Source organism: Heterodontus francisci, chromosome 4 (assembly GCF_036365525.1).
Source record: "Heterodontus francisci isolate sHetFra1 chromosome 4, sHetFra1.hap1, whole genome shotgun sequence".
NCBI classification, from domain to species: domain Eukaryota; kingdom Metazoa; phylum Chordata; class Chondrichthyes; order Heterodontiformes; family Heterodontidae; genus Heterodontus; species Heterodontus francisci.
In genome coordinates this window covers 178,596,366-178,622,638 of record NC_090374.1, presented here as the reverse complement: position 1 = coordinate 178,622,638, position 26,273 = coordinate 178,596,366, and the positions used below count along the sequence as shown (strand labels likewise).

The window sequence follows — 26,273 nt, the reverse complement described above, 5'->3', positions numbered from 1 at the left end:
GTATCCATCTTGCCAGCTCACCTCTGATCCCATGTGACTTCACCTTTTGTACCAGTCTGCCATGAAGGACCTTGTCAAAGGCTTTACTGAAGTCCATATAGATAACATCCACTGCCCTTCCTTCATCAATCATCTTTGTCACTTCCTCAAAAAACTCAATCAAATTAGTGAGACACGACCTCCCCTTCACAAAACCATGCTGCCTCTCGCTAATAAGTTTGTTTGTTTCCAAATGGAAGTAAATCCTGTCCCGAAGAATCCTCTCTAATAATATCCCTACCACTGATGTAAGGTTCACCGGCCTATAAAAATCCTGGATTATCCTTGCTACCCTTCTTAAACAAAGGAACAACATTGGCTATTCTCCAGCCCTGTGGGACCTCACCTGTAGCCAATGAGGATGCAAAGATTTCTGTCAAGGCCCCAACAATTTCTTCCCTTGCCTCCCTTAGTATTCTGGGGTAGATCCCATCAGGCCCTGGGGACTTATCTACCTTAATGCTTTGCAATACACCCAACACCTCCTCCCTTTTGATAATGAGATGACTGAGACTATCTACACTCCCTTCCCTAGGCTCATCATCCACCAAGTCCTTCTCCTTGGTGAATACTGATGCAAAATACTCATTTAATGCCTCGCCCATTTCCTCTGGCTCCACACATAGATTCCCTTCTCTGTCCTTGAGCGGGCCAACCCTTTCCCTAGTTACCCTCTTTCTCTTGATATATGTATAAAAAGCCTTGGGATTATCCTTAATCCTGTTTGTCAATGACTTTTCATGACCCCTTTTAGCCCTCCTGACTCCTTGCTGAAGTTCCTTTCTACTGTCTTTATATTCCTCAAGGGATTCGTCTGTTCCCAGCCTTCCAGCCCTTTCGAATGCTTCCTTTTTCTTTTTGACTAGGCCCACAATATCCCGCGTTATCCAAGGTTCCCGAAACTTGCCAAATTTATCCTTCTTCCTCACAGGATCATGCTAGTCCTGGATTCTAATCAACTGATGTTTGAAAGACTCCCACATGTCAGATGTTGATTTACCCTCAAACAGCTGCCCCCAATCTAAATTCTTCAGTTCCTGCCTAATATTGTTATAATTAGCCTTCCCCCAATTTAGCACCTTCACCCGAGGACTACTCTTATCCTTATCCACAAGTACCTTAAAACTTACGGAATTATGGTCACTGTTCCCGAAATGCTCCCCTACTGAAACTTGGACCACCTGGCCGGGCTCATTCCCCAATACCAGGTCCAGTACGGCCCCTTCCCTAGTTGGACTATCTACATATTGTTTCAAGAAGCACTCCTGGATGCTCCTTACAAATTCTGCCCCATCTAAGCCCCTAGCACTAAGTGAGTCCCAGTCAATATAGAGGAAGTTAAAATCACCCACCACTACTACCCTGTTACCTTTACATCTTTCCAAAATCTGTCTACATATCTGTTCCTCTACCTCCCGCTGGCTGTTGGGAGGCCTGTAGAAAACCCCGAACATTGTGACTGCACCCTTCCTATTCCTGAGCTCCACCCATATTCCTCGTTGCACGACCCCTCCGAGGTGTCCTCCCGCAGTACAGCTGTGATATTCTCCTTAAGAAGTAATGCCACTCCCCCCCACCCCTTTTACATCCCCCTCCATCCTGCCTGAAGCTTCTAAATCCTGGAACATTTAGCTGCCAATCCTGCCCTTCCCTCAACCAAGTCTCTGTAATAGCAACATCATATTTCCAAGTACTAATCCAAGCTCTAAATTCATCTGCCATACCTGTTATACTTCTCGCATTGAAACAAATGCACTTCAGACCACCAGTCCCACTGTGCTCTGCAACATCTCCCTGCCTGCTCTTCGTCTTAGTCTTACTGGCCTTATTTACTAGCTCCCCCTCATTTATTTCACTTGCTGTCCCACTGCTCTGGTTCCCACCCCCCTGCCACACTAGTTTAAACCCTCCCGAATGACGCTAGCAAACCTCGCAGCCAGAATATTTGTGCCCCTCCAGTTTAGATGCAACCCGTCTTGTACAGACCCCATCTGTCCCTGAAGAGATCGCAATGGTCCAGATATCTGAAACCCTCCCTGCTACACCAGCTGTTCAGCCACGTGTTTAGCTGCACTATCTTCCTATTTCTAGCCTCACTGGCATGTGGCACAGGGAGTAATCCAGAGATTACAACCCTCGAGGTCCTGTCTTTTAACTTGCTACCTAACTCCCTAAACTCCCCCTGCAGGACCTCGTCACTCTTCCTGCCTATGTCGTTGGTACCGATGTGTACCACAACGTCTGGCTGTTCACCCTCCCCCTTCAGAATGCCCCCTGTCCGTTCAGAGACATCCTTGACCCTGGCACCAGGGAGGCAACATACCATCCTGGAGTCTCTTGCATGTCCACAGAAGCGCCTATCCGTGCCCCTGACTATAGAGTCCCCTATAACTATTTCTCTTCTGCGCTTTGTCCCTCCCTGCTGAACAACAGTGCCTTCCATGGTGCCACTGCTCTGGCTGCTGCTGTTTTCCCCTGATAGGCCATCCCCCCCAACAGTATCCAAAACGGTATACTTGTTAGAGAGGGGGATAGCCACAGGCGCTTCCTGCACTGACTGCCTGCCCCTTCTAGCGGTCACCCATCTATCTGCCTGCACCTTGGGTGTAACCACTTCTCTAAAACTCCTGTCTATGATGCTCTCTGCGACCTGCATGCTCCTAAGTGCATCCAGTTGCCGCTCCAACCGATCCATGCGGTCTGTGAGGAGCTGCAACTGGTACACTTCCTGCAGATGTAGTCGTCCGGAACGCTGGAAGCATCACGGACCTCCCACATCTCACAGGTGAAGCACTTCACCCCTCTGACATTTCTAGCACTAATTAATAAATTAACTTAAGATAAATAAATACTTATTAAATCCTTACTAAATTGTTATAACTATATGGTCCCTAGTGCTAGATTCCTACTATAAATATTAAATGCTAACTAAATACAGTAACCTCCTCCCTCTGGTTTAGTTACTCTACTTATTAAATAGTTAATTAGGGTTTTAATCAATTTTTATCAAGATTTTATTTTCAAATTCAGTTAAAAAAAAAAGGCTATACTCAGAGCCAACTCAAACTTGATCAAGGTCTTTGTCTTGTGGATGGCAGTTAAACTGAAACCCCGTCTGTCTTCTCTCGTGGACAGAGAAATCCCATGGCACTATTTCGAAGAGCAGGGGACATCTCCCCAGTGTCATAGGCTAATAATCATCTCTCAACCAACATGACCAATCAGATTATCCAGTCATCTTCACAGTGCTCTTTGTGGGAGCTTGCTATGCACAAACTGGCTGCCACAATTCCTACATTGCAACTGTCACCACACTTCAAAAGTGGTTTTAAAGTTTTTGCAACATCCTGAGGTCATGAAAAGGTGATATATAAATGCAAGTCCTTCTTTCATCAAGAAATACCATAAACAGCTCAAAGCTTAAGTTCTTAAATTGCTCGAAGATTCTTAAATTGCTTGAGTACGTGTTCTTGCTGAAATCAAACCAGGTCACAGCTGTGTGCCTCAAGGAAGAGGAGTAAGTGCTGCCCCAGCTTCACACAAGCACTTCTTTCAAAACTTATCAACCTCCCCTGCTTTTTTTTTTAATAGTAGCCTGTGGTTAAGTCAACCCTCAGAGAGGTTTCTCTTCACAAGGTCAGAGGTCTCCACAGAGGGTAGAGGTCATTTCAAGTGCTACTTTCTATGCATTGAGGTCTTGCAACAAACAAAAGCACTGCAGTGCCAGAGAGAGCAATGCTTTCTCACCCCTCCATTATTCTAAGTGTCATAAGATCCAAGCACTGGAATGTTTTTCAGGATGCTGCAAATGCTGTATTACAGCTAGAGCAACCTTGTTGGTACATGTCTCAACAATGGTTCAAATTCCATCCAGAATCCAAAAGAATTCTTTCCGATATCATGGCTGAATCAGGAATAAAATAAATACCTCAGCTATAACAGCTGCTGCAGACACAACTCCAAGTTGCTGGCCTGTTTTCCAACCCTCACTGTACACAGAAAGAAGTGAGTGGTTTTGTGTTAGTGATGCATAAAAGAATCATGGAAATGTTAAGGGCGGAGGAATGGAAAGTTATGGCAGGTTTTTTTTTTTAAAAATGGACAGGATGCATTACAACAAAGAAAGCTATCAGTTCCAGAATCACTAAGGAAACTGATTTGGGAGGATAGGCATTTATGAACACCATGGATACCTTTCTCCAAGATCTCTATAGTTGTTAAGTCGCCTTGCTGTGCTTACTGCAGAATCCACAATTAACCCTGACTGCACTGTAGTCACAGTTAACCTTTGCAGGAATAAAGCTCACTGCTGGGAAGTGAGCCCTCTTGTACATTGTTACGAACAAGGAGTGAGTAATGCACTGTTAATTCAGTCCCACTACTCCACAGGTCGTAGCATATTAGTAAAGTTTCCCACCTACTGGAGAATAGCCAAATTAAATACCAGAAAAGGCTGAGGGACTTGAGGTTGTTTTCGTTGGAGAGAAGGAGGAGGAGAGGTGACTTAATAGAGACATATAAGATAATCAGAGGGTTAGATAGGGTGGATAGTGAGAGTCTTTTTCCTCGGATGGTGATGGCAAACACGAGGGGACATAGCTTCAAGTTGAGGGGTGATAGATATAGGACAGATGTCAGAGGTAGTTTCTTTACTCGGAGAGTAGTAGGGGCGTGGAACGCCCTGCCTGCAACAGTAGTAGACTCGCCAACTTTAAGGGCATTTAAGTGGTCATTGGATAGACATATGGATGAAAATGGAATAGTGTAGGTCAGATGGTTTCACAGGTCGGCGCAACATCGAGGGCCGAAGGGCCTGTACTGTGCTGTAATGTTCTAATGTTCTAAACACTCTATTTGTCCCCCAGAATAAAGCACACCAAACTAGGTTTCTTTAAACAACAACAAAATTAACTATTGATTAATCAATTAAGTTTTAAACAATAATGATATAAATCCATACATGAAAAGATTTTATAACTTATTCTTCCTAAACCTCATGCACACACACACACACACACACACACATTCAAAAAAAGAAACCAGTTAACTGGGAGAAAAAGATGTTTTGGATTACAACCGTTTCTTAAGAATAATAAAATAATTAGGTTGTCATGTTCTGGTAGGATATTTCCAGGTCAATAAGGTGTCCCAGAGTCGAATAGTTTGATGCCACTCAGTCTCTCCAAGCGAGGTTGATGATCAGTCTGTGACGGGTAGGCATTCACGGCACTTCAACTGCAGCAGGCATCACACAGATCTTTTAACAAAGGCTGTAGCAACAGGTCTACTTGGATTTTGAAATATCAGTCTAGCAATAGAAGCTTTCTTGATCAGGATCTCTCTGATTTTTTTCAGGATCTCGCAAAACACATTTGGCAACAGGAATCACTCTTGAGGTAGGGATTTTTCAGAGACTGGAGGCAATAGGAATCTGCTACCTTTAAAATTGCAGAGCTTCCTCTCTGCAAAGCAGTGTTCCTCCACAGAGTGCAGCAACTCCTCTTTTCCTGGGTGTTTTCATTCTCCAGACAGACCACAGCCCACTAGCTCAAATGTAAGAGCTCTTTCCAAGAGAGGCAAATATTCTTTTCAGAGAGTAGGTCTTTTCTCTGGTCTGCAAACACAGGTCCCAGCCAGCTCAATGCTAGCTGCTTCCAGCTCCCTGGTCTTTTTCAGACTGCAAAACTGCAACTAAAACCCACAATCCAGTCATGTGACAGTCATGAATCTTCCTGTCAGTTCCCTGTTTAGCTGCTTGGAAACAGCTGCCTTGCAGTCTGCACTCAGTTCAAACACAGAAAAATTATTTTCCTCAGTTTTTCAAAAGCACACACAATTCTTCACTTTCAATAAAAAAACAAAGCTCGTGTGACAACATTCTGCAAAAAAATAGGCTTCAGCCTTTATTCCGAAGTTAGCAAATTGATGTAAATATACTTCTAATCAGCTGCAAATGGATTAGAGGATCTATTATTAAGGCTGACATGTTGAAGCCTTACCAAATGCCACTTCAATCACTGCTCAACAAAAAAGCCAATGAAATTTTGACTGAAGTAACCTGGTCTTCATGGTGGCTTTGAGGGTGGAGAAAGTGAGCAATTAACTGTCACATATATTTCACCATCCTCTCCCCAACTCTTGAGTTATTCTGGGTTCATCGTGAAGAGGAAGAATGCCTAAAGGCTTCATGGTGGTTATGATACAGATGCTGATCCACATTTTAGTGTTACTAATGGAGTTAATGGAGTTACACAACCACATCTTTCAACACTTGTCAAGCTCCCCACTTCATTTTTTGTTACAAGAGAAGCCTGTGGTTAACTCAACCGTCAGAGTGGTTTGGTGTTACTCATGGAGTTAGCAAAGTATAACAACTTGCATTTATATAGCATTTTTAACATAGCAAAACATCCCAATGCACTTCACAGGTGTCTTATCCATCAAAATTCGACACTGGCCTTTCCTTTACTGGTGGCTAAATTGCATTCAGTGTACCTGACGCACAAATACTTGGGTTTTGGTCTTGCATACACAGCCACATTAATGAAGAGTGCTCTGGAAGCAAAGTTTTAGTTCCAGCGCATTCAACCTCAACTATTTATTCTCCACAAGTCGAAGATCTTGACTTTTACTAGAGACTTCCTTGGTTTCCTTTGTACGAACAAAGTCAAGGAGAAACCCATGACAGGAGATGTATAAAACACATAATTTACACCACAGAAAAGGCCATTCAGCTCAACTAGTTCATGCCAGTGTTTATGCTCCACATGAGCCTCCTCTCACCCCTCTTCATCTAACCCCATCAGCATATCCTTCTACTCCTTTCTCCCTCACATGATTATCTAGATTCCGCTGCACCTTACATATCGAAGATCCTCAATGGCCAATGGAGCTCCCTAGAAATTTATGCACTTTGGATGACATTCAACGAACATGGCAAATCACAATAAACATGAACAATTGATTGCAGATGTGGGTCTATCACTTAAATAAGCTTCAGCTCAACTATAAAGCCAAGTGACACTTCAATATTCACGTTATATCAACACCAAACACATCAGCAACTGACTCAAATGGAATGTGCCAAGGAGAAAAAGAAAGGTAGTGATGATAGCAAGACACGCAACTACTTCATTGTCAACAGTGGCTCAGTTGGTAGCATTCTTGCCTCCAGGCCAAAAGGTTGTGGGTTCAAGGCTCCTGGAGTGAGCCTTGAACACAAAAATCTACCATATCAGGCTAACATGTCAGTGCAGTATGGAAGGAATCCTGCACTGCAGGAAATGTCACCTTTTGGGTGAGACATTAGGGCAATGCCTTTGTTTCTCAGGTGGATGTAAAATATCCCATGGCATTATTTCAAATAAGAGCTGGGGAGTTCTCCCTGGTGTACTGGCCAATACTAACACCTCAACCAACATCACACTAACAGCAAATTTGGTCATTATCACAGTGCTGTTGGTCGGAGATTCTTGCGTGCATATTAACTGCTGCATTTCCTACATTACAACATTGACTACACTTCAAAAGCACTCCATTAGCTGTAAAGCGCTTTGGTGCTAGAGAAGTGCAAGTTTTCCTTTCAGAGGATAAGAAAAAGTAATTTTCCTACAGAAGAGCACTAACTGATGAGAGTTTCGGAGGAAAAAAAAGTTTATTTTGCATGCTTTACATTTTGTGACCAACCATATGGACTGGAAAATTACAATGCTAAAACTTTAAAAGGATTAGAGAAGAGACACTCCAGGTTTCAGATATACAAATCTCAAAGTGAGAGACTGAGCTTTTGTTTTGACAAAAAAAAAAGGCATATGGGATCCAAAGTCTTATAAAGGAGGCACACAAGAGTACAAAAGCAAAGATGTAAATCATTGGTTAGGCTGCAGTGAAAATATTTTGTCCAGATTTGAGCATCATGCTTTCTCACTCGATCTGGTGGATCTACCCTAACAACGAATATAAACAACCTCCACACTGCAGCTGAGCCATAAACCATCCTGACTTGGAACTATGTCGCTACTCCTTCACTGTCGCTGGGTCAAAATCCTGGAACTCCCTCCCTAACAGCACTGTGAACGTACACTACACCACAAGAATTGCAGCAGTTCAAGGCGGCGGCTCACCACCACCACCTTCTCAAGGGTAAATGTTGGTCTTGCCAGCAACGTCCACATCTCATTAACGAATAAAAAATAAATAAACCCCTGACACACTGTGCCCTGATTATCAGCTTTTTAAGACAACTTATATTTATATAGCACCTTTAATATAATAAAACATCCCAAGGCACTTCACAGGAGCACTATAAAGCAAAGTATGACATCGAGCCACAAAAGGTGATATTGGGTCAGGTGACCAAAAAGGTAGGTTTTAAGGTGTGTCTTAAAGACAGAAAATGAGGTGCAGAAGTGCAAGGAGGGTATTCCAAAGCTTGGGGCCGAACCAACTGAAGGCACAGCCACCAATAGTGGAGTGATTAAAATCAGGAAATTAGAAGACATGAGTCTAAAGCTGAAACCAAGAAAATGGTACTGTCCTGCTCAGAATGAGCAATCAAAGACAGATTATGGTTCACTTGAGCGCAGCATCGATCATTTAAAAACTGTAGCACAGTCAGGCATATAGTGTGAATATGAGTACGACTGCCATCAGGACAAAATTTGAAATAGGGCTGCACAATGACAATTGTTTGAAGAAAGTCAAACATAAGCGAATATCACTAACCCCTGGTGTCTCTCATGAAACAGTTTAAGAGACTGTTTTCTCAAGGTGTATGGAAATAAGTCATTGAAGATTCATTTCCCCCCGGCCCTGGCCCCACATCCCTCTCCCCCCACAGTTTGAGTGGTTAAGGTCTCCCAATTCTGTTCCCCAAACAAGTTATGAAACTATTCAGTAACGCGTCAGGCAGTGAAACAAGCCAAGAAGCCTGTGGTGGGTATCTGAGGGAGTTTTTGTAAATTCAAACTGTCTTCATGCACACATGCGCATCCTGCTGCCTGGCTTAGAGCATCACTAGTGGTAGGTTCATCCAAGCCCATTAAAGGAATGTGGAGAAGAAAGGGATTCCTTGCCATTCTTTTAAAGATGATATAACTTAGTTTGAACTCTTCAGTACTATTTTAAATAAACCCTTTTTCGATGTTGTTTTTGCACAGAAATTATATTGTTGTCCTCAATTAATTAAAATTGAGAATGAATTTTAAAGTTCTCCTTGTTTTCAAATCCCTTCACGGCCTCATCCCTCCCTATCTCTGTAACCTCTTGCAGCCCCACAACCATCTGAGATCCCTGTGCTCCTCCAATTCAGGTCTCTTGTGCATCAATGATTTTCATTGCTCCAACATTGATGGCTGTGCCTTCAACTAGCTAGACCCGAAGCTCTGAATTTCCCTCCCTGTACCTCACCACCCCTCTTGCCTCCTTTTGGATGCTCCTTAAAAATTTCTCGTTTTGGTCATCTGTCCTAATAGATCTCATGTGGCTCAGTGTCAAATTTTGATCAATAACGCTCCTGTGAAGTCTCTTGTGGCATTTTACTATATTAAAGGTGCTATATAGATGCAAGTTGTAAACTTCACAATAAATTACTCTTTTGTAATCATAGTACACATGCGATCTTTTCCTTACCATGTTGCACTTTCCAAGAATATATCGGATCACCCACTGCAAGCACAGACCTGAGAGTGTAATATTTACAGTACTTACGTTAGGTAAGTACCCCTGGTGTTGATATCCATCATGAGGTCCACTTTCTTCACTGATGTGTCCAGGGTACCAGTTAGATTAATGGCACTGGCATTATTTATCAAAATATCTATGCCTGTTGAAATAAATAAAAAAAGCGTCAGTTACCAAAATTGCCTATTTAGGCAGAGGTCAAAACTTTTCTCCCTAATGTCTGCCCACCTCTCCTGGAGGTACAGATTCTTGGTGGCCCACTGACATTAGCAATACTCCCCCAATTCCTTCTTCACGTGTAGGCCCAGATTGGGAGCACTGAGACGCTTGTGACAGCTTGGCCCAGTAGTAGCACTTCTGCCCGAGTCAAAAGGTCGTGGGTTCATGCCCCCACTGTTGGTCATCAGAAGATAATCGAAGGCGGAACATTACAATGCAGTACCAAGAGGACATCATATTATCATAGATGCCATCATTTGGATGAACTGCTCAGGGCAATGCAATATATCCCATGGGGCTACTCAAAGAGTCAGGAGTTCTGCTGGCATTTTGGTGAATATTTATCCTTCAGCCACCACCACCAAAATAAGTTAAACTGTTTGCATGCAAAGTGGTTGCTGCATTTGCCTGGAAAACAACACCAACAGCAAATGAAGTGTTTTTGATGTGCAAAGACATGCTTTGAGATGTCCCGAGAGCATGGATGGCATTATACAAATACCTGTTTCCTCTTTTCTTTTTTTAAAAAAAGAAAGGTTGTGCAAGCACCTCATCCAAGTCCAAATAGGCTCACAAAATGCACACACACTTTCCAGATGAAGGTGGCTCAGTAGTAGGAATCCTTTCCCCAGTGGAAGGCACTAAAGCCACTCACTGCATCCTCAAGCCAACCGTCGCAATCTCACGCTAGTCATTGTACCCCAATTACCAATTCAGACAAGATTAGCTAGCTTGACACAAAACAAATTCTAACCACGGACCTTCTCCTGGTCTGCATGACTTTGTGGCCTTATTGGAATTCCTATTTTGTTTCCAAATTCAAGTTAATTGCTTTAGAAAAGAATGCTTAGATCAAGCTGAACGCATCAAATATTCAGAATCTGCTGAAAAAAAAAATCCTGCAATCCCAATCATAGTGTGGAATGACTGATGCAACTGTATAAAAGGACCCTAAAGGCCAGAACCCCAATATCCAGGTAATGGATGATATAGAATGCAGAAGCTAAATGGTAACCTTTCAATATACCTCAAGAAATCATCCTGTCTTTCACAAATTATGTAAAAAAAAATTTCAAGAGTTTTATTGCAGCTATTTGCATCTTACGTAGCATCTTCAACATCTCCAAAGTATTTTTTGGAAAGGTGGAAGGGGGAAGAAAAGAAATGAGAGATTAACAGCAGTCAAATGAATGGTTGAAAAGATGTGTTCAAAAGTCTAAAGAAAAGAAAAAACACTTGCATTGATATTGAAGTTCTCACTGCCACAGGACGCCTCAAAGCACTCTACAGCCAGCAAAGTGTTTTTTTTTGAACAGCTGTTGTAATGTAGGAAAGTGGCAGCCAAATAGCACACTACAAGCTCCCACAAGAAAGCAATGAGGTAATGACCAGACAAATGTTTTAATTGTTGATTGAGGGATAAAAGTGAGTCAGGACACAAAGAGAACTTCTTTGTTCTTGTTCAAAATCGTGCTGTGGGCTCTTCTACATTCACCCGAGTGCGCAGAAGGGGCCTCGGTTTAACATCGTAACTGAAAGATAGCACCTCCGACAGTGCAGCACTCCCTCAGTACTGCATTGGGAATGCCAATCTAGATTATGTGCTCAAGTCTCTGGAGCGGGACTGAACCCACAACCTTCTAGAGGTGAGAGTGCTATGAACTGAGCCAAGGCTGGCAGTGGAAAGGTCAAGGTGTTCAGGAAAGGAGCTTAAGAGAGCAAGTCTGAGACAAATGAAGGTTCTGTCACCAGGAACCCCCCTCCCCTGCCCCCCAGGATACTCACTCCACAATAATATAAAAGCAAACTACTGCAGATGCTGGAAATCTGAAATAAAATAAAGAAATGCTGGACCAACTCAGCAGGTCTGGCAGCCCCTGTGGAGAGAGAAGCAGAGTTAACGTTTCAGGTCACTGACCCTTCATCAGAACCTGTCTTTTTGTGGAATATGTTGAACATTCCTTGTTCCAGTCCTACTCAGGCCCCCTCCCCCAACTCTTTTTCCAGTACATTGATGACTGTATCGGTTTCCTGCTCCCACCCCGAATTGGAAAACTTTATTAACTTTGCTTATAATTTCCAACCTTCTTTCACCTTTACATGGTCCATCTCCGATACTTCCCTTCCCTTCCTTGACTTCTCTGTCTCCATCTGTGGAGATAGGCTATCTCCTAATATCCATTATAAGCCCACCGACTCCCACAGCTACCTCGAGTGCACTTCTTCGCACCCTGTCTCCTGTAAGGACTCCATTCCATTCTCCCAGTTTCTCCGTCTCTAACACATCTGCTCTGATGATGCTACCTTCCATGACAGCGCTTCTGATATGTCTTCCTTTTTCCTCAACCGAGGATTCCCACCCCCACTGTGGTTGACAGGGCCCGCAACCGTGTCCGGCCCATTTCCCACACCTTTACCCTCACCCATTCCCCTCCCTCCCAGAAATGCAACAGGGTTCCCCTTGTCCTCACTTTCCACCCCACCAGCCTTAACATCCAAATGATCATCCTCCGCCATTTCCACCACCTCCAGCGTGATGCCACTACCAAACGCATCTTCCCCTCCCTTCCCTGTCAGCATTCCGAAGGGATCGTTCCCTTCGCAACACCTTGGTCCACTCCTCCATCACCCCCACCACCTTGTCCCCTTCTCACGGCACCTTCCCATGCAATCGCAGGAGGTGCAATACCTGCCCATTTACCTCCTCTGTCCTCACTATCCAAGGCCCCAAACACTCCTTTCTGGTGAAGCAGCGATTTACTTGTACTTCTTTCAATGTAGTATACTCTATTCGCTGCTCACAATGTGGTCTCCTCTACACTGGGGAGACCAAACGCAGATTGGGTGACCGCTTTGCGCAACACGTCCGCTCAGTCCAAAAGCATGACTCTGAGCTTCCGGTTGCTGGCCATTTCAACACTCCCCACTACTCTCATGCCCACATCTCTATCCTGGGATTGCTGCAGTGTTCCTGTAAACATCAACGCAAGCTTGAGGAACAGCATCTCATTTACCCATTAGGCATGCTACAGCCTGCCAGACTGAACATTGAGTTCAATAATTTCAGAGCATGACTGACCCCCTTTTTTATTTTCAGCTATTTGTTCTTTATTTGTTTATTTTATTTCATTTTGTTTCCTCTTTTTTTTAAACCATGTGCCTACCCACTGCTTTTCTTTTGTCATGTTTGTGCTTTGGGCCAGGGCTGTTCATTTTTCTGTCAATTAACACCCTCTCTGCACACCATTAACATACCGTTTGCCTTTGCTCCATGACCTTCTGGTCAGTTATTTTCTGTGACTTTGTCCAATCAACACCTTCTCTTTGGTTATCTCTTGCCCCACCCCTGCTTTATATGAAAAGCAGTTCTGATGAAGGGTCACTGGCCTGAAACGTTAACTCTGCTTCTCTCTCCACAGATGCTGCCAGACCTGCTGAGTATTTCCAGCATTTCTTGTTTTTATTTACTCATTCTACAGATGCAGCCAGACCTGCTGAGTATTTCCAGCACTTTGTTGTTATTTCACACTTCCAGCATCTCCAGTATTTTGCTTTTATTTTATTGTACTGTCACCAGTGATGGGCAGGAAGACTACTATACAAAAATCTGGAGTTCCTGGAGCAAAAGGTGTGAGGGGATAGCATCCTGAAGGATTTGTATCACTTGCGCTGCCCAAACCATTGATCACCAAGTTCCAGAGTAAAGTTGCCCACTTGAGGGGTCTCACAGAGGCACTTGTTGGGAAACCGATGTTATCACAATCACCAACCCGACAACATTGAGATGCCCAAAACAATGACAGTGAACTGAGCATCAACTGTGTGTATTGATGCTAAGGGACAGCCAGCATGTCATTCTTGTTTGGCATCAACAAATCTCAGACAGCTTCCCACTTTTGAACACAACCTGTTTTAAAACAAGTCATTTTCTGGCCTAGCATCCACAAACCTTGCACTTTCTACATTGCTGAGAACAAAAAGCTAAACTGTCTGTAATCAAAAACTGGCAAGCAAAATGGACAAAACAGGGAATGGGGAAGGGGGCAGATGTGAAGAGAAGTTGTTGTGAAAGTAGCATTCATGTTTCTGATGTTCCACTATGAATTCCAACATGAAAACTACTACAATTGGCGTGTTGTGAGACATAACTGCACACTGTGGGGGCTCCAGGTAGACACGCTAGATTTTGGCCTATTAATCTGACTGATATCGAGTCTTGCATTTGATTTGCTCACTCATTCTGCACTTCAACGTACTGTATTAGTTCAAACATATTCAAATCATACGTACTCCTGTTAACCCCTCTGTGAAGCTCCTTGGGACATCTTACTATATTAACAGTGCTATATAGATGCAAGTTGTTGTTGTCTCGGTTTGTTGTCCTCTGTTTTTTTTTGAAGTGAGAGAAGGAAGCGGAAGGTGAAAAAAGTTGAAAAAGAGATGGACATACGAACAAGTACATTATTCATACTGGTACTGAAAAATTTATGGCACAAAAGTATTAAAAATAGAACTGTTGGTGAAAGACTATTAGGATCTTTATACTATAACATATCTAAATTAATACACTATTTCTGTTCCGATGAAGGGTCACTGACCCGAAACGTTAACTCTGCTTCTCTTTCCACAGATGCTGCCAGACCTGCTGAGTGGTTCCAGCATTTCTTGTTTTTATTTCAGATTTCCAGCATCCGCAGTATTTTGCTTTTATTACACTATTTCTGTACTTTGCATGACCTGTAAGCCAATGTAATCAAGGTTAGGTTAAGTCAGTGTTTGTATAACAAACCAGGCCTCTGGTTTTTCCAACATACTGGTCTCATCAACTGGTCTCCCACATTACATAAGCAAGCAAGATTCAAGGTTTAGGAGCCCGAAAGTAAAGGTGTATACAATGTACGTCAGGTAAGGATGGAAATACATAGAATTTACAGAAGAGTAACAGGCCATTTGGCCCAAGTGGTGTATGTTTACCCTAATCTATTTAGCATAGAAGACAGAACACCCACACACATCACACCACTTCTTTGCAACTCCAGGATAAAGTCTTCAACCTGAGATGATCATCCTGTGCAAGTCCTGGAGTGTTCAAAATAAAAGTACAACCAACCTGCTGGATAATCAAAGGAACGATAGGAAGGCCCACACTTCAGGATTTATTGTAAGTACACGTATCAGCTTGGATTCTTCTGAATGCCACAACTTAGGAATTTTCATGAATAAATATCCATACTACTGCTTATGGTATAGCTGTTAACATCTGCAACCATGGCAAACATGACATTTCAACTCACGTTAAAAAAAAAATCTCAACCCTTCTATGCTCCAGTTATACGAGTCATTTGTTACCATTCTGTTCAAACTGACGGCCATTAAACTCCCATCTTAAAGATGAGGACTGGAGACATTAACAAACAAAAGCAGGAGTTGGCCGAGTAGCCCATGCTGTCCCTCGAGTCTGTTACGGCATATTGTATTCTGGAAAGCCAGTTGGGGACGTATAGGACCGGAGCCAAAGCTTACATTTATTTACGGAGTGAAACATTATAAGCACACACCTCCTAACTCAACCACCCCACATTTTCTATACGTGTCTCTTTATATGTGCTCAAGTGAAACCCCAGTTAATGCCCACCATCTGCTTACAATTAAATACAATGAATGTATAATTAACACAACATTCAATAAGATAAAAGCAAAATACTGCAGATGCTGGAAATCTGAAATAAAAAGAAGAAATGCTGGAAAAACTCAGCAGGTCTGGCAGCATCTGTGGAGAGAGAAACAGAGTTAACGTTTCAGGCCAGTGACCCTTCATCAGAACTGGCAAATGTCAGAAATGTAAAAGGTTTTAAGCAAATAAAGCAGGGGTGGGGCAAGAGATAACAAAGGGAAGGTGTTGATAGGATAGGGTCACAGAGAATAACTGACCAGAAGGTCATGGAGCAAAGACAAACGCTATGTTAATGGTGTGGTAAAAGACAAAGTGTTAGTGCAGAGAGGGTGTTAATTGACAGAAAAATGAACAGCCCTGGTCCAAAGAACAAACATAGAAAAAAAAGTGGGTAGGCACATGGTAAAAAAAGAATGATGAAACAAACTAAAATAAAACAAATAAAAAATAAGAAAAAAGAAATATTTAAATCACAAGCTGGGTGAACAGCTCTCCTTTATCCTCTCGTTTGACCTTAAATATGTCTACTTGGAATACTGAATCACAGACAGATTTTAGCACACATATAGGACTGCCTTGGAAACTATGGTTTACTGGGATGATGCTTGCTGAAACATAATGCGTGCATCAAATCGGCCCTGGCTAAAAATAGATCATGTCCTTTGATCAGCCACCTCAGTGTGTTACACAGGTACTTAAATCACCACACAACCCATTTAATCAGCTCATCTGTTCCTGGCAGACGGAAGCCATCATTCCACTAACTTGCCATGGATAGTCAATGGTCTCACTGTACCTCCAAAAGTCTTCACTGCGTTCTCCACTGCCTCACTGATTTGCTGCTCATTTCGCACATCAACAATACAGGGCAAAGCCTTGCCTCCAACAGCTTCAACTGAAAAGCGGAGCAAAAGAAAAATTAACAATGCCTGTGGACAAAAGAAAAATACGTAGTAGCTGCTTTATTTACCCAAGGGGATCAACTGATAGCCATGCGCATCACAAAGGCTATTCTTCATCCACACAAAACAGAAACACAAAACATATTAGTATGATTTCTAAAGCTGAAGTAGCTTGGTGTTGGTGATGATTGAGCCATTATGGACCCATCAACATACATCAACCAACTGTATTGAGCAATTCACACTAACGTCACTGGCAGCAATTTCTTATTCAAATAGTCAAATGACAATAGAGAATGAAAAGGCCCTCCTGTATGTTTGGAATTACAATGGGATCTTCAATGGAGGGTTCGGCCAATCCTGGAGGACAAATACTGTCATTTGTAAGGTATTGGAAAGTATAATTTTACTGATTTTGCAGCCAGACATTGGTATGGTGAAGCTTATAACACTGGTTAATGTCACTGACTGCAATGTACAATGAGAATATACATTCAATGCCAAATTAAGAGCTGTGTTACAAATAACCTGCCTATTTAGCTTAGTTAAGAGAATCACCAAAATGTGGATTTCAATATTGAACAGTGGTATTTCTGTCATTTGTCTGAGTCTTACCATAGTAGCCAGTCAAGTCTGAAAAAGAACGCATTTTATATCTGACAGCTAACAAAGAGCAGTGACTTTCATTAACTTTATTAGAGGGAACAATCCCAAACAGTTCCTTGCTCAGAGGATCACTCCATTAAATCAAGAAAAAAAGACTTCTATTTATATAAGCGACCTTCACAATCTCAGGACATCCCAATGACACTTAGAGCCAATTAAGTACTTAAGGTGTCGTCACTGTTGTAATATAGGAAAAGGTGCCAATTTCCACACAAGCAAGCTCCCAGATGTTGGTTGATGGATACATATTGGCCAGGATACCTGGGAGAACACTCCCTTGCTCTTTTTTGAAATAATACCATGAGATCCTTTATATCCACCTGATAGGGCAGACCGCACCTTGGTTCAACAGCTTATCTGCACCTCCATCAGTGCAGCACTCCCTCAGTAATACTGCAAAACAGCAGCAGCCTAGATTTGTGAGTGAGAATTGAACCCACAACCTTCTGACACAGGGTCGAGGGTGTCACCCACTGAGCCAAGGCTGATACGTATGTCAGCATGGCATGGATCTGTACCCTCAGCTTCTCACATGGCGAGATCCTGACTTCCAAAGCGCCTCCCTAGGCAGTTGGCGAGTTGAGGCCAGATACTTGCCCACAGGAAGGATTAGGTTGGGGGTGGGGGGGGGGGGGGGGGGGGCGCGGCGGTGCGGGTAGCAGGGAATCTAGTTCCATTAATGCCACCCTAATGATGACCCATCCTAATCAGGAACACCCTGGGTTTGATGTCCAGTCTGTGTTGAGTGAGCTGATCACAACAAAGAAGAGATAAAAGCATTAGTATTGGCTGAGTGTGGCGGGGAAGTGGGGGGCACATTGGTGCATGAAGTACTTAAGAGGTGAGAAATGAAATGTGGAAGGGTTGGGTGGCAGGAAGGTGAGCAGAGAAGCACAAAAGTAGTAAGTAGACACTTTGGTTGGAAATGGAAATCAAAATGTGAACACAGATGGACACAGAGGGAATTCACGTTACAAGAGGGAGAAAGGAATAGCAGCACATGGTGATGGGGTTAGATAGAGAAGGGTGGGAGGAGGCCTCATATGAAGCATAAACATGTGTTTGGGCTGTTGGGCTGAATGGCCTACTTCTGCATTGTGAACAGTTTGCAATCTTGACACTTTGGAATTAACATGGTAAAGATTAGAAGAGGCATGTCCTGGTCACACACCAACGTCAAGGAATAGACTGTGTGAAGGAGTCCAAAACTCAAGTCCAAGTCCTTGTGGTGGGACAACATTGACTTAAAGACAGCGCAAGCATTCACACAAACCCACGATTCAGATTTGGAGACACTTGCAGAGGGCATGGATTTAGGAGCTATCCAGGGGCAAAATATTGGTGTGGGAGATGCTGGAGGGGTCTCCAGTAAGCAGAAGGCCATGGAGGGATGAAGAGTCAACCATGAGCCTGCAGAGGTAGAACCAGAGGTCCAGCAGAATGATCTTGGGTTATTGGCACTGAGCATTTGTTACAGATTTTTGATCTACTAGGTGGTCAAGGATTATTGGGGGCAGGCAGGAAAGTGGAGATAAGGTCACAATTAGGTCAGCAATCTTATTGAATAGCGGAGCAGGTCTGAGGGGCTGAATGACCTACTCCTGCCCCTATTTCTTACAATCTTATGATCAGTGGATCCTGTACACCAAAAGAGGAGTAAAGGGCAGTTGGATTGAAATCCAAGGACCAACAGCAGGGGAACCATGCATGTGAGATTCATGAAATATAACAAGCAAAGAATATGTAGATGATACCAGCTACCCCATAACAAGCAAATAATCACATCTAGGGGGTCAAATAATCTCAAACCAACAGCAGGAGAGTCACATCATTTGCCAACAAACCCAAAACCCAACATGGAACTGTTGCTTTGCAACAGCCTTCTGGCTGTTTTATGTTTGTATAATACATTCAAAGCTAGGAATTTTAAATCCCTTTGCCTATAATTTATTAATAGAATTTTCTATAAGTAGCAACAGATCATTAGACTAAAGGAAGTTGTGGTCAAATTATTTCACAATTTGAAAGACAATGACTTATTTATAAAACCAAATGAAAATTCAGAACCGTTAAACTCCATTAGCAGAGAAAGAGAGGAGGAAAAAAAATGAATTGAACTCCGTCACTGCTGAAAGACTTGTAAAATGGATTTTTCTATCTGCATCATATAAAGCGGTGCCCCCAAGCTAGACAGAATGAGATTAAAAAGTTTTGGCTCCCACGATGTTTTATCGTGCGCTGGTCTGCTCGTTACAAATAGATATTTCTCTTTGGAATTTCTCATCAAAAACATTAACTTGCATTCATGTAGTGCCTTTGAATGGCAAAATAGCCCAAGGCACTCCACAGGAAAATCTGGCACCACGCCAGATATGAAGGTATTAGGATAGGTGATGAAAAGTTTGGTCAAAGAGGAAAGAGGTAGGCTTTAAGGAGCATCTTAAAGGAGGAGAGGCGGAGGGGTTTAGGGAGGGAATTTCGGAGCTCAAGGCCAAGGCAACTGAAGGCACATCTGCCAACAGTGGAGCACTGAAAATCTGGGGTGCGTAAGAGGCCAGGATTGGAAGATTGCAGAGATCTCGAAGGATTGTAGAGCAGGAGAAGGCTAACAGCAATGCTACTACTGGTATCCATCTCTCCCTCCCTCCCTCCTTATCTTTCTCTGTGTTGAACAGGAGGTTCAAGATTAAGTAGCTTATCAACATATCACTGTGCGTTTTTTTTAAAAAGTTCAAATGCAAGCAGATCTGCCAGTGCTGTATCTCTAAACTAAACTAAACTAAATTGAACGATCAGTAGTGTTTTGGGGATTAAATTCGAAATCAGCAGACTTCATGTTCCGACACCAACAAATTAACTTTTCATCTCAACATTTGTTTTAATAATAAATCCCTAAAACACTGCTGGAATTGGGCAACACGTTCCAGATTGGAACCAGTTATGTGGGGCTTTAGCAGTACTATGAAGTGGAGAGCTGTGGCGTTATGAGGTCGAGGGGACAGCATTGGAAGATGGTTCTGGGAGCAAAGTGACAGTAATAGGTTTTATCAGTATTAGGGCAGACAGCATGGCGTGTACATAGACAGGAACATTGTAGGCTCTGGGAGCAATGGGACGGGAGTCCCAGGATCCAATGATAATGTCAGGTGGAGAATCTTGGGGTATAGCAGCCATTTACAATCCTGGACGTCAAACCTTGCAGCCAGGATGTGTATATAAAAGCAGCAAATCCAAAATAAAATGGCAGTAACGGTTATTCTGGGGCTTGCATCCTCCAAATGAATCAGAATAATAAAGCTTGTTAATTTCCCAATTCTCCATCCATTTCCTTCCCTCCCCTTCTATGCTGAAGACATTGGCCCGGATTTTATGATAGAAATAATGGGAGGCTATCAGTGTTCACTGTTATGGACTAGATTGGACAGCAACTTCCAGCGACTGCACATGCGGAATTAAATGCAGGCTGTCCAAGTTGGCCTGCTTCTCCAGAAGCTCCACTACAGCGGTATCTTGTCAAGAGACTTGACATTAAAACACATAGAAAGATGTGAAGTTGTGATACTGATGTGAAAGACATTAAACATACCAGAGGTGGTTAGGCCTTGTCCATTTTCAATGGTGTGATAAGTCTTAATTACTGCCAAACAAACTCGCTGGCCCTGAAAATTAACTTTTACAAGTGTGGAGTCTCATCCTTCAGATTTTAATTATCATTGGTGTTTTTTTTTTAATTTAAAAAAAGTTTGCATTCTGTTTTATCTCTCTCTCTCTCTCTCTCTCTCTCCCTTCCCCTTAATCCCATCTTTCTTTCTCCTCTCCATTTTAGTTTGTGTGAGAGATTTGGCATTGAATTAAATCTTCCAATTTACACTTCCTGGTTCAGACTCTGCACATCTCAATAATGATTTATCAATCTGATTTGTTAAGGCAGATTTCAACAATTTTTTTTTTTACCCGAGGCGCCTTTTTAAAAAAAAATGCCCAACATAAAAACTATTGGGAGCGCAAGACAAAAATTTGTTATTTCTAAACTAAATGCATGGAAAACTGCCAAGTGTCGATGTTAAAATCATAATTTGCATATATATTACATGTTGAATTTATCAACAAAAAAATCAATTAAAATAGATCTAACTGAATTATCACTTTTTTGACTTGAACTGTAATTGTCAGTAAAGTCATCTTTAAAAACAAACTTTAACCGAAGATGCTTAGAATTAAGAACTTGTTGGCTGATTCTTGTGCTTAAAAAAAACCTTCTGATGGCATATTCAGAATAATTTTTCTCAGCTATACTGGAAGCAATAATGGCTGCAACCAGAAAAACTGTTCCCCGAATCAAAGGCATTATCTATAACCAAGATGTAGTTATACCACTCAAATAGGTTTATTTAGTGTACGACAATGTTTATTGTTAAAATATCATTTGAAAACGAAGTGCAGCATAATGATTAGCCTTTTATCCACAGAATGAAAACACAGCTCTTACTTTTCTTGGGGCTTTTTCATGTTAATGTGATCCAACTGGAAAAGGTTGGGAGCTGCAAAGGAGATGTTAAAGAGCTACAAGTTGCCGACCACTGGGTGAAGGAAACACACTGTTGCTTGTCCTGTTCACATAGGCCCGAGATCCCCTGTAGAGAGTGCCGCACAAAACGCTTTACGAATCATCGAAAAGTTTTAGTGCAAAAGTCCATAGAAAGTCTTTGGGCGAGTCTAAGTGCAATGAATGGATGGTGCCATTTGTTCATGATTAACAGCAAACTCCAGGCCAATGGCTAGGTACAGCTTTTTACAGGTACCAGTAACCCTCCAGTACCTTGCCACCGAAAAAATATCATTTTTAGCAGTTAGCAAATGTGCAAGTTCCAAATGACATTCAGCACCCAAAAGGTTACCAATGAATAAATCTCAGTGGAGAGTATCAGTTCGTTGTTTGATTATGGAAAGCAGCACAGGAGAGCCCAGTTCAGTCGTCGGATGCTTTTCCAGCAGGTCTCTCTGGATAGAAGTCAACACCAAGGGGAGGATTCCCGACCCATATTTCCCTTTGTAACCCCAGGATCACAAAGAGCCGAACTGCAGACCTTTGACTGCTGAGAGCTGGAAACTCAACACTGATCAAGCAGCAAACGTGAGACTCCAGAACTGAAGGCAGTCACTGGCTAAAACTCTGCCAATCTCATGGGGAGGCTACATAATAACTTGAGAAATACTTACTCTGGATTATCATTTATGTTCCCGAAGAAACGGTGTTTAAATAACATGTTTGTGAGCAGAAATAGTGGGCTGATGAGAGCTGAATGATTGAGACAACTGGCAATCAGTAATCTGAATTCACTGAAATCAGAGGCAAGCACACCAGTGCAACCTTTCCAAAGCTTAATTAGGTCCCGAATTCAAATATTGAAACAGGAACTGTTCTTTTTTCCTGGTTAAACATGTGTTTCAGCAGCCAATGGGCTGACATACATCATGGAGTCAACAGTATCCTAGTAACAAGCTAAAAATACATCTCAGCTTTCATGCTGATCCAAGCAGCAAGCACGAACTACCTGACCCAATCAAGCTCACTTGAAAACAAGACAAATCGCCTGGAATTTCCACCTATTACTTTGATTACACGGCCACGCTCCGAGCTGAACAGCTTCACTGGTAACAACAGGTGCAGCCATGAATGGTACCTCATGCAATACAAGGGACACCTGCTGAAGGCCGACTGCAAGATCACTACATGCCTCAGACTGTTTTCCATCATCAAAAGATAAAACCCTGATCAGTGTATATGCAGATAATAGGTCAGGACTTAAAACAGAATATACACAAATTTAGATTAGACAAGAAATATATTTCACTTCATGGAAATGACAATCTTGATGGAATCATAAAATAGTACAGCTCTTTTGAAGAGAAATCCTATTAGTCCCACACCCTGCTCTTGCCCCATAACTGCAATTTTTTCTCCTTCAAGTAGTTATCCAATTCCCTTTTGAAAGCTATAATTGAATCTGTATCCACCATCCTACCAGGCAGTGCATTCCAAATCCTAACCATTCATTCCATCAAAAGTTTTTCCTCATGTTGCCTCTGGTTAGTTTACCAGTCGCCCTAAATCTGTGCCCTCAGGTCATTGACCTGTCAGCCATTGGAAACTGTTTCTTTAAACCCTTCAATATTTTAAACACCACAATTAAATCTCCTCTTAGCCTTCTCTGCTCTGAGAAGACAACCTCCTTCTCCAGTCTATACATGTAACTGTAATCCCTAGAACCACTCTAGCAAATCTTCTCTGTACTCTCTAAATCTTTCTCGTCCTTTCCGAAGTGTGGTGCCCTGAATTGGGCACAATACTCCAGCTCGTGTTTTATATAGGTTTGTATAACTTCAAGGCTTTTGTACTCTATGGCTCTTTTTTAAAAGCCCAGGATTCCATATACTTTATTAACTTTGTTAACCTGACCTGCCAACTTCAAAAATTTGTACATGAATATCCCCAGGTGTCTCAGCTTTTGTACTCCCTTTAAAACTGTACCATTAAGTTGTATTATTTCTCCTCATTCTTCCGACCAAAATGCATCATTTCACCCTCTTCTGCATTGAATTTCATGTGCCATGCATCCACCCATTCCACTAGCCTATCTATGTCCTTGTGAAGTCTATTACTATTTTCCTAATTTATTACACTTCTAGGTTTCCTATCATCTGCAAAAGTCAAAATTGTGCCCGGTACACAACATCCACACACACGTGCGCCCTCCCAGTCCCCCACCAAGTCAGAGTCAAAATCAAAAACAGCAATGGTCCTACTGCTAAATATTGGGGAACACCACTGTATACCTCACACCAGTCTGTAAAACAGACATTCCCTACAACTCTCTGCTTTCTAGCCTTTACCCAATTTCGTATCCATGCGCTAATGCCCCTTTTATCCCGTGGGCTTCAATTTTGTTAACAAACCTAATATGTGGTACTTGATCAAATGCCTTTAATTTTTAACTTGCGTTCTTCAAGTCAATTCTATGTCTGGTTCACGAAGACGACTCAAAATGGGCCCTGAAATACACAAGTATCAGTCAATAACCATCTGCATGAAGGAAAGGCTCAAATACTTTCCCCTGCCTTCAACGGCACCAACATGACCAAGTTCCCCACCATCAACATCCTGGAGGGGTCACCACTGCCCACAGGATTAACTGGGCCAACCCATATCAGCTCCCTAGCTCCAAAAAGTAAGAGAGCAGCTAAAGTAAACCTTGATCCCTTAGAGGATGAGACTGGGGAATTAATAATGAGAAACAAGGAAATGGCAGAGACTTTGAACAAGTATTTTGTATCTGTCTTTACGGAAGATGACAAAAAAATCCCAAGAATAGCAGAAAATCAAGGGGCAAAAGGGAGGCAGGAACAATCACTATCACTGGAGAAAAAGTACTAGCAAAACTAATGGGACTAAAAGCTGACAAGTCCCCTGAACCTGATGGTCTACATTCTAGGGTCTTAAAAGAAGTGGCTGCAGAGATAGTGGATGGAATGGTTGTAATCTTCCCAAATTCCATAGATTCTGGAAAAGTTCCAGCTGATTGAAAAACCCACAAATTTAACACCTCTATACAAAAAAGGAGGGAGACAGAAAGCAAGAAACTAAAGGCCAGTTAGCCTAACATTTATCAATGAGAAAACGCTGGAATCCATTATTAAGGAAGTAACAGCAGGATATTTAGGAAATCATAATACAATTAATCAAAGTCAACATGGTTTTGTGAAAGGAAAAGTGGTTGACAAATTTATTAGAGATCTTTCAGGATATAACAAACAGGGTGAATAAAGGGAACGAGTAGATGTGGTATATTTGGATTTCCAAAAGGCATTCGATAAGGTGCCACATAAAAAGGTTACTGCACAAGATAAGAGCTCATGGTTTTGAGGATAATATATTAGCATGGATAGAGACTCAGCTAACTAACAGGAAACAGAGAGTCAGGATAAACTTTCAGGTAGGAAAACTCTAACCAGTGGGGTGATACGGGAATTAATGTTAGGGCCTCAACTATTTACAATCTACATTAATGACTTGGATAAAAGAAAAGAGTGTATTGTATCATCAGCAAATTTGTCTGCAAAAGATAGGTCAGAAAGCAAGTTGTGATTGGTTAAGTGAGTAGGCAAAAATCTGGCAGATGGAGTATAATGTAGGGAAATGTGAGGTTGTCCACTTTGACGGGAAGAACAGAAAAGCAGATTATTTAAGTGGAGAGAGACTAAAACATGCTGCAGTACAGAGGGATCTGGGTATACTCATACATGAATCATAAAATGTTGGCATGTAGGTACAGCAAGTAATTAGGAAGGCAAATGGAATGTTGGCCTTTATTGCAAGGGGGATGGAGTATAAAGTAGGAACATCTTGCTACAATTGTACAGGGCAGTGATGAGACCACACCTAGAGTACTGTGCACACTTTTGGTCTCCTTACTTCAGGCATATACTTGCATTGGAAGCAGTTCAGAGAAGGTTCACGAGGCTGATTCCTGGGATGAAGGGGTTGTCTTATGAGGAAAGGTTGAGCAGGATGGGTCTATACTCATTGCGGTTTAGAAGAATGAGATATGATCTTTTTGAAAAATAAGATTTTGAGGGGGCTTGACAAGGTAGATGCTGAGATGATGTTTCCCCACGTAAGGAAATGTAGAACTGGGGGCACAATTTCAAAATAAGATGGAGATGAGGAGGAATTTCTTCTCTCAGAGGGTCGTTAATCTTCAGAATTCTTTTCCCCAAAGGAGACTGGGCCATTCAATATATTCCAGGATGAGTTAGACAGATTTTTGATCTATAAGGGAGTCCAGAGTTATGGGGGTAGGCAGGAAAGTGGTGTTAAGGTCACAATCAGATAAGCCAAATGGCCTGCTCCTGCTCCTATTTCTTATGTTATGTTATGTTCCAACAGTAAAGCATGGCTGGGTACTTGGCCAATTGGTTCACTTCCCAACCCCTTAAAACCTCTCCACCAACTACAAGTTTCAAGTCAGGAGTATAAATCATCACTCGTTTGAAAGCCTGCAATGTCACCACATTCATAAAGCTCAGTACCA

At 42.2% G+C, this 26,273-nt stretch overlaps 1 protein-coding gene across 1 annotated transcript in view; it reads right to left on the bottom strand.

The window, feature by feature from the left end:
• hsdl2 (hydroxysteroid dehydrogenase like 2) overlaps nucleotides 1–26,273 on the bottom strand; it is a 118,599-nt gene that overhangs the window by 53,649 nt on the left and 38,677 nt on the right. The window contains exons 3-4 of the mRNA XM_068030662.1: nucleotides 16,410–16,508; nucleotides 9,748–9,862 (exon numbers count right to left, since the gene is read on the bottom strand). Coding sequence (XP_067886763.1) covers nucleotides 9,748–9,862; nucleotides 16,410–16,508 — 214 coding nt within the window. The remainder of the gene's footprint in view (nucleotides 1–9,747; nucleotides 9,863–16,409; nucleotides 16,509–26,273) is intronic.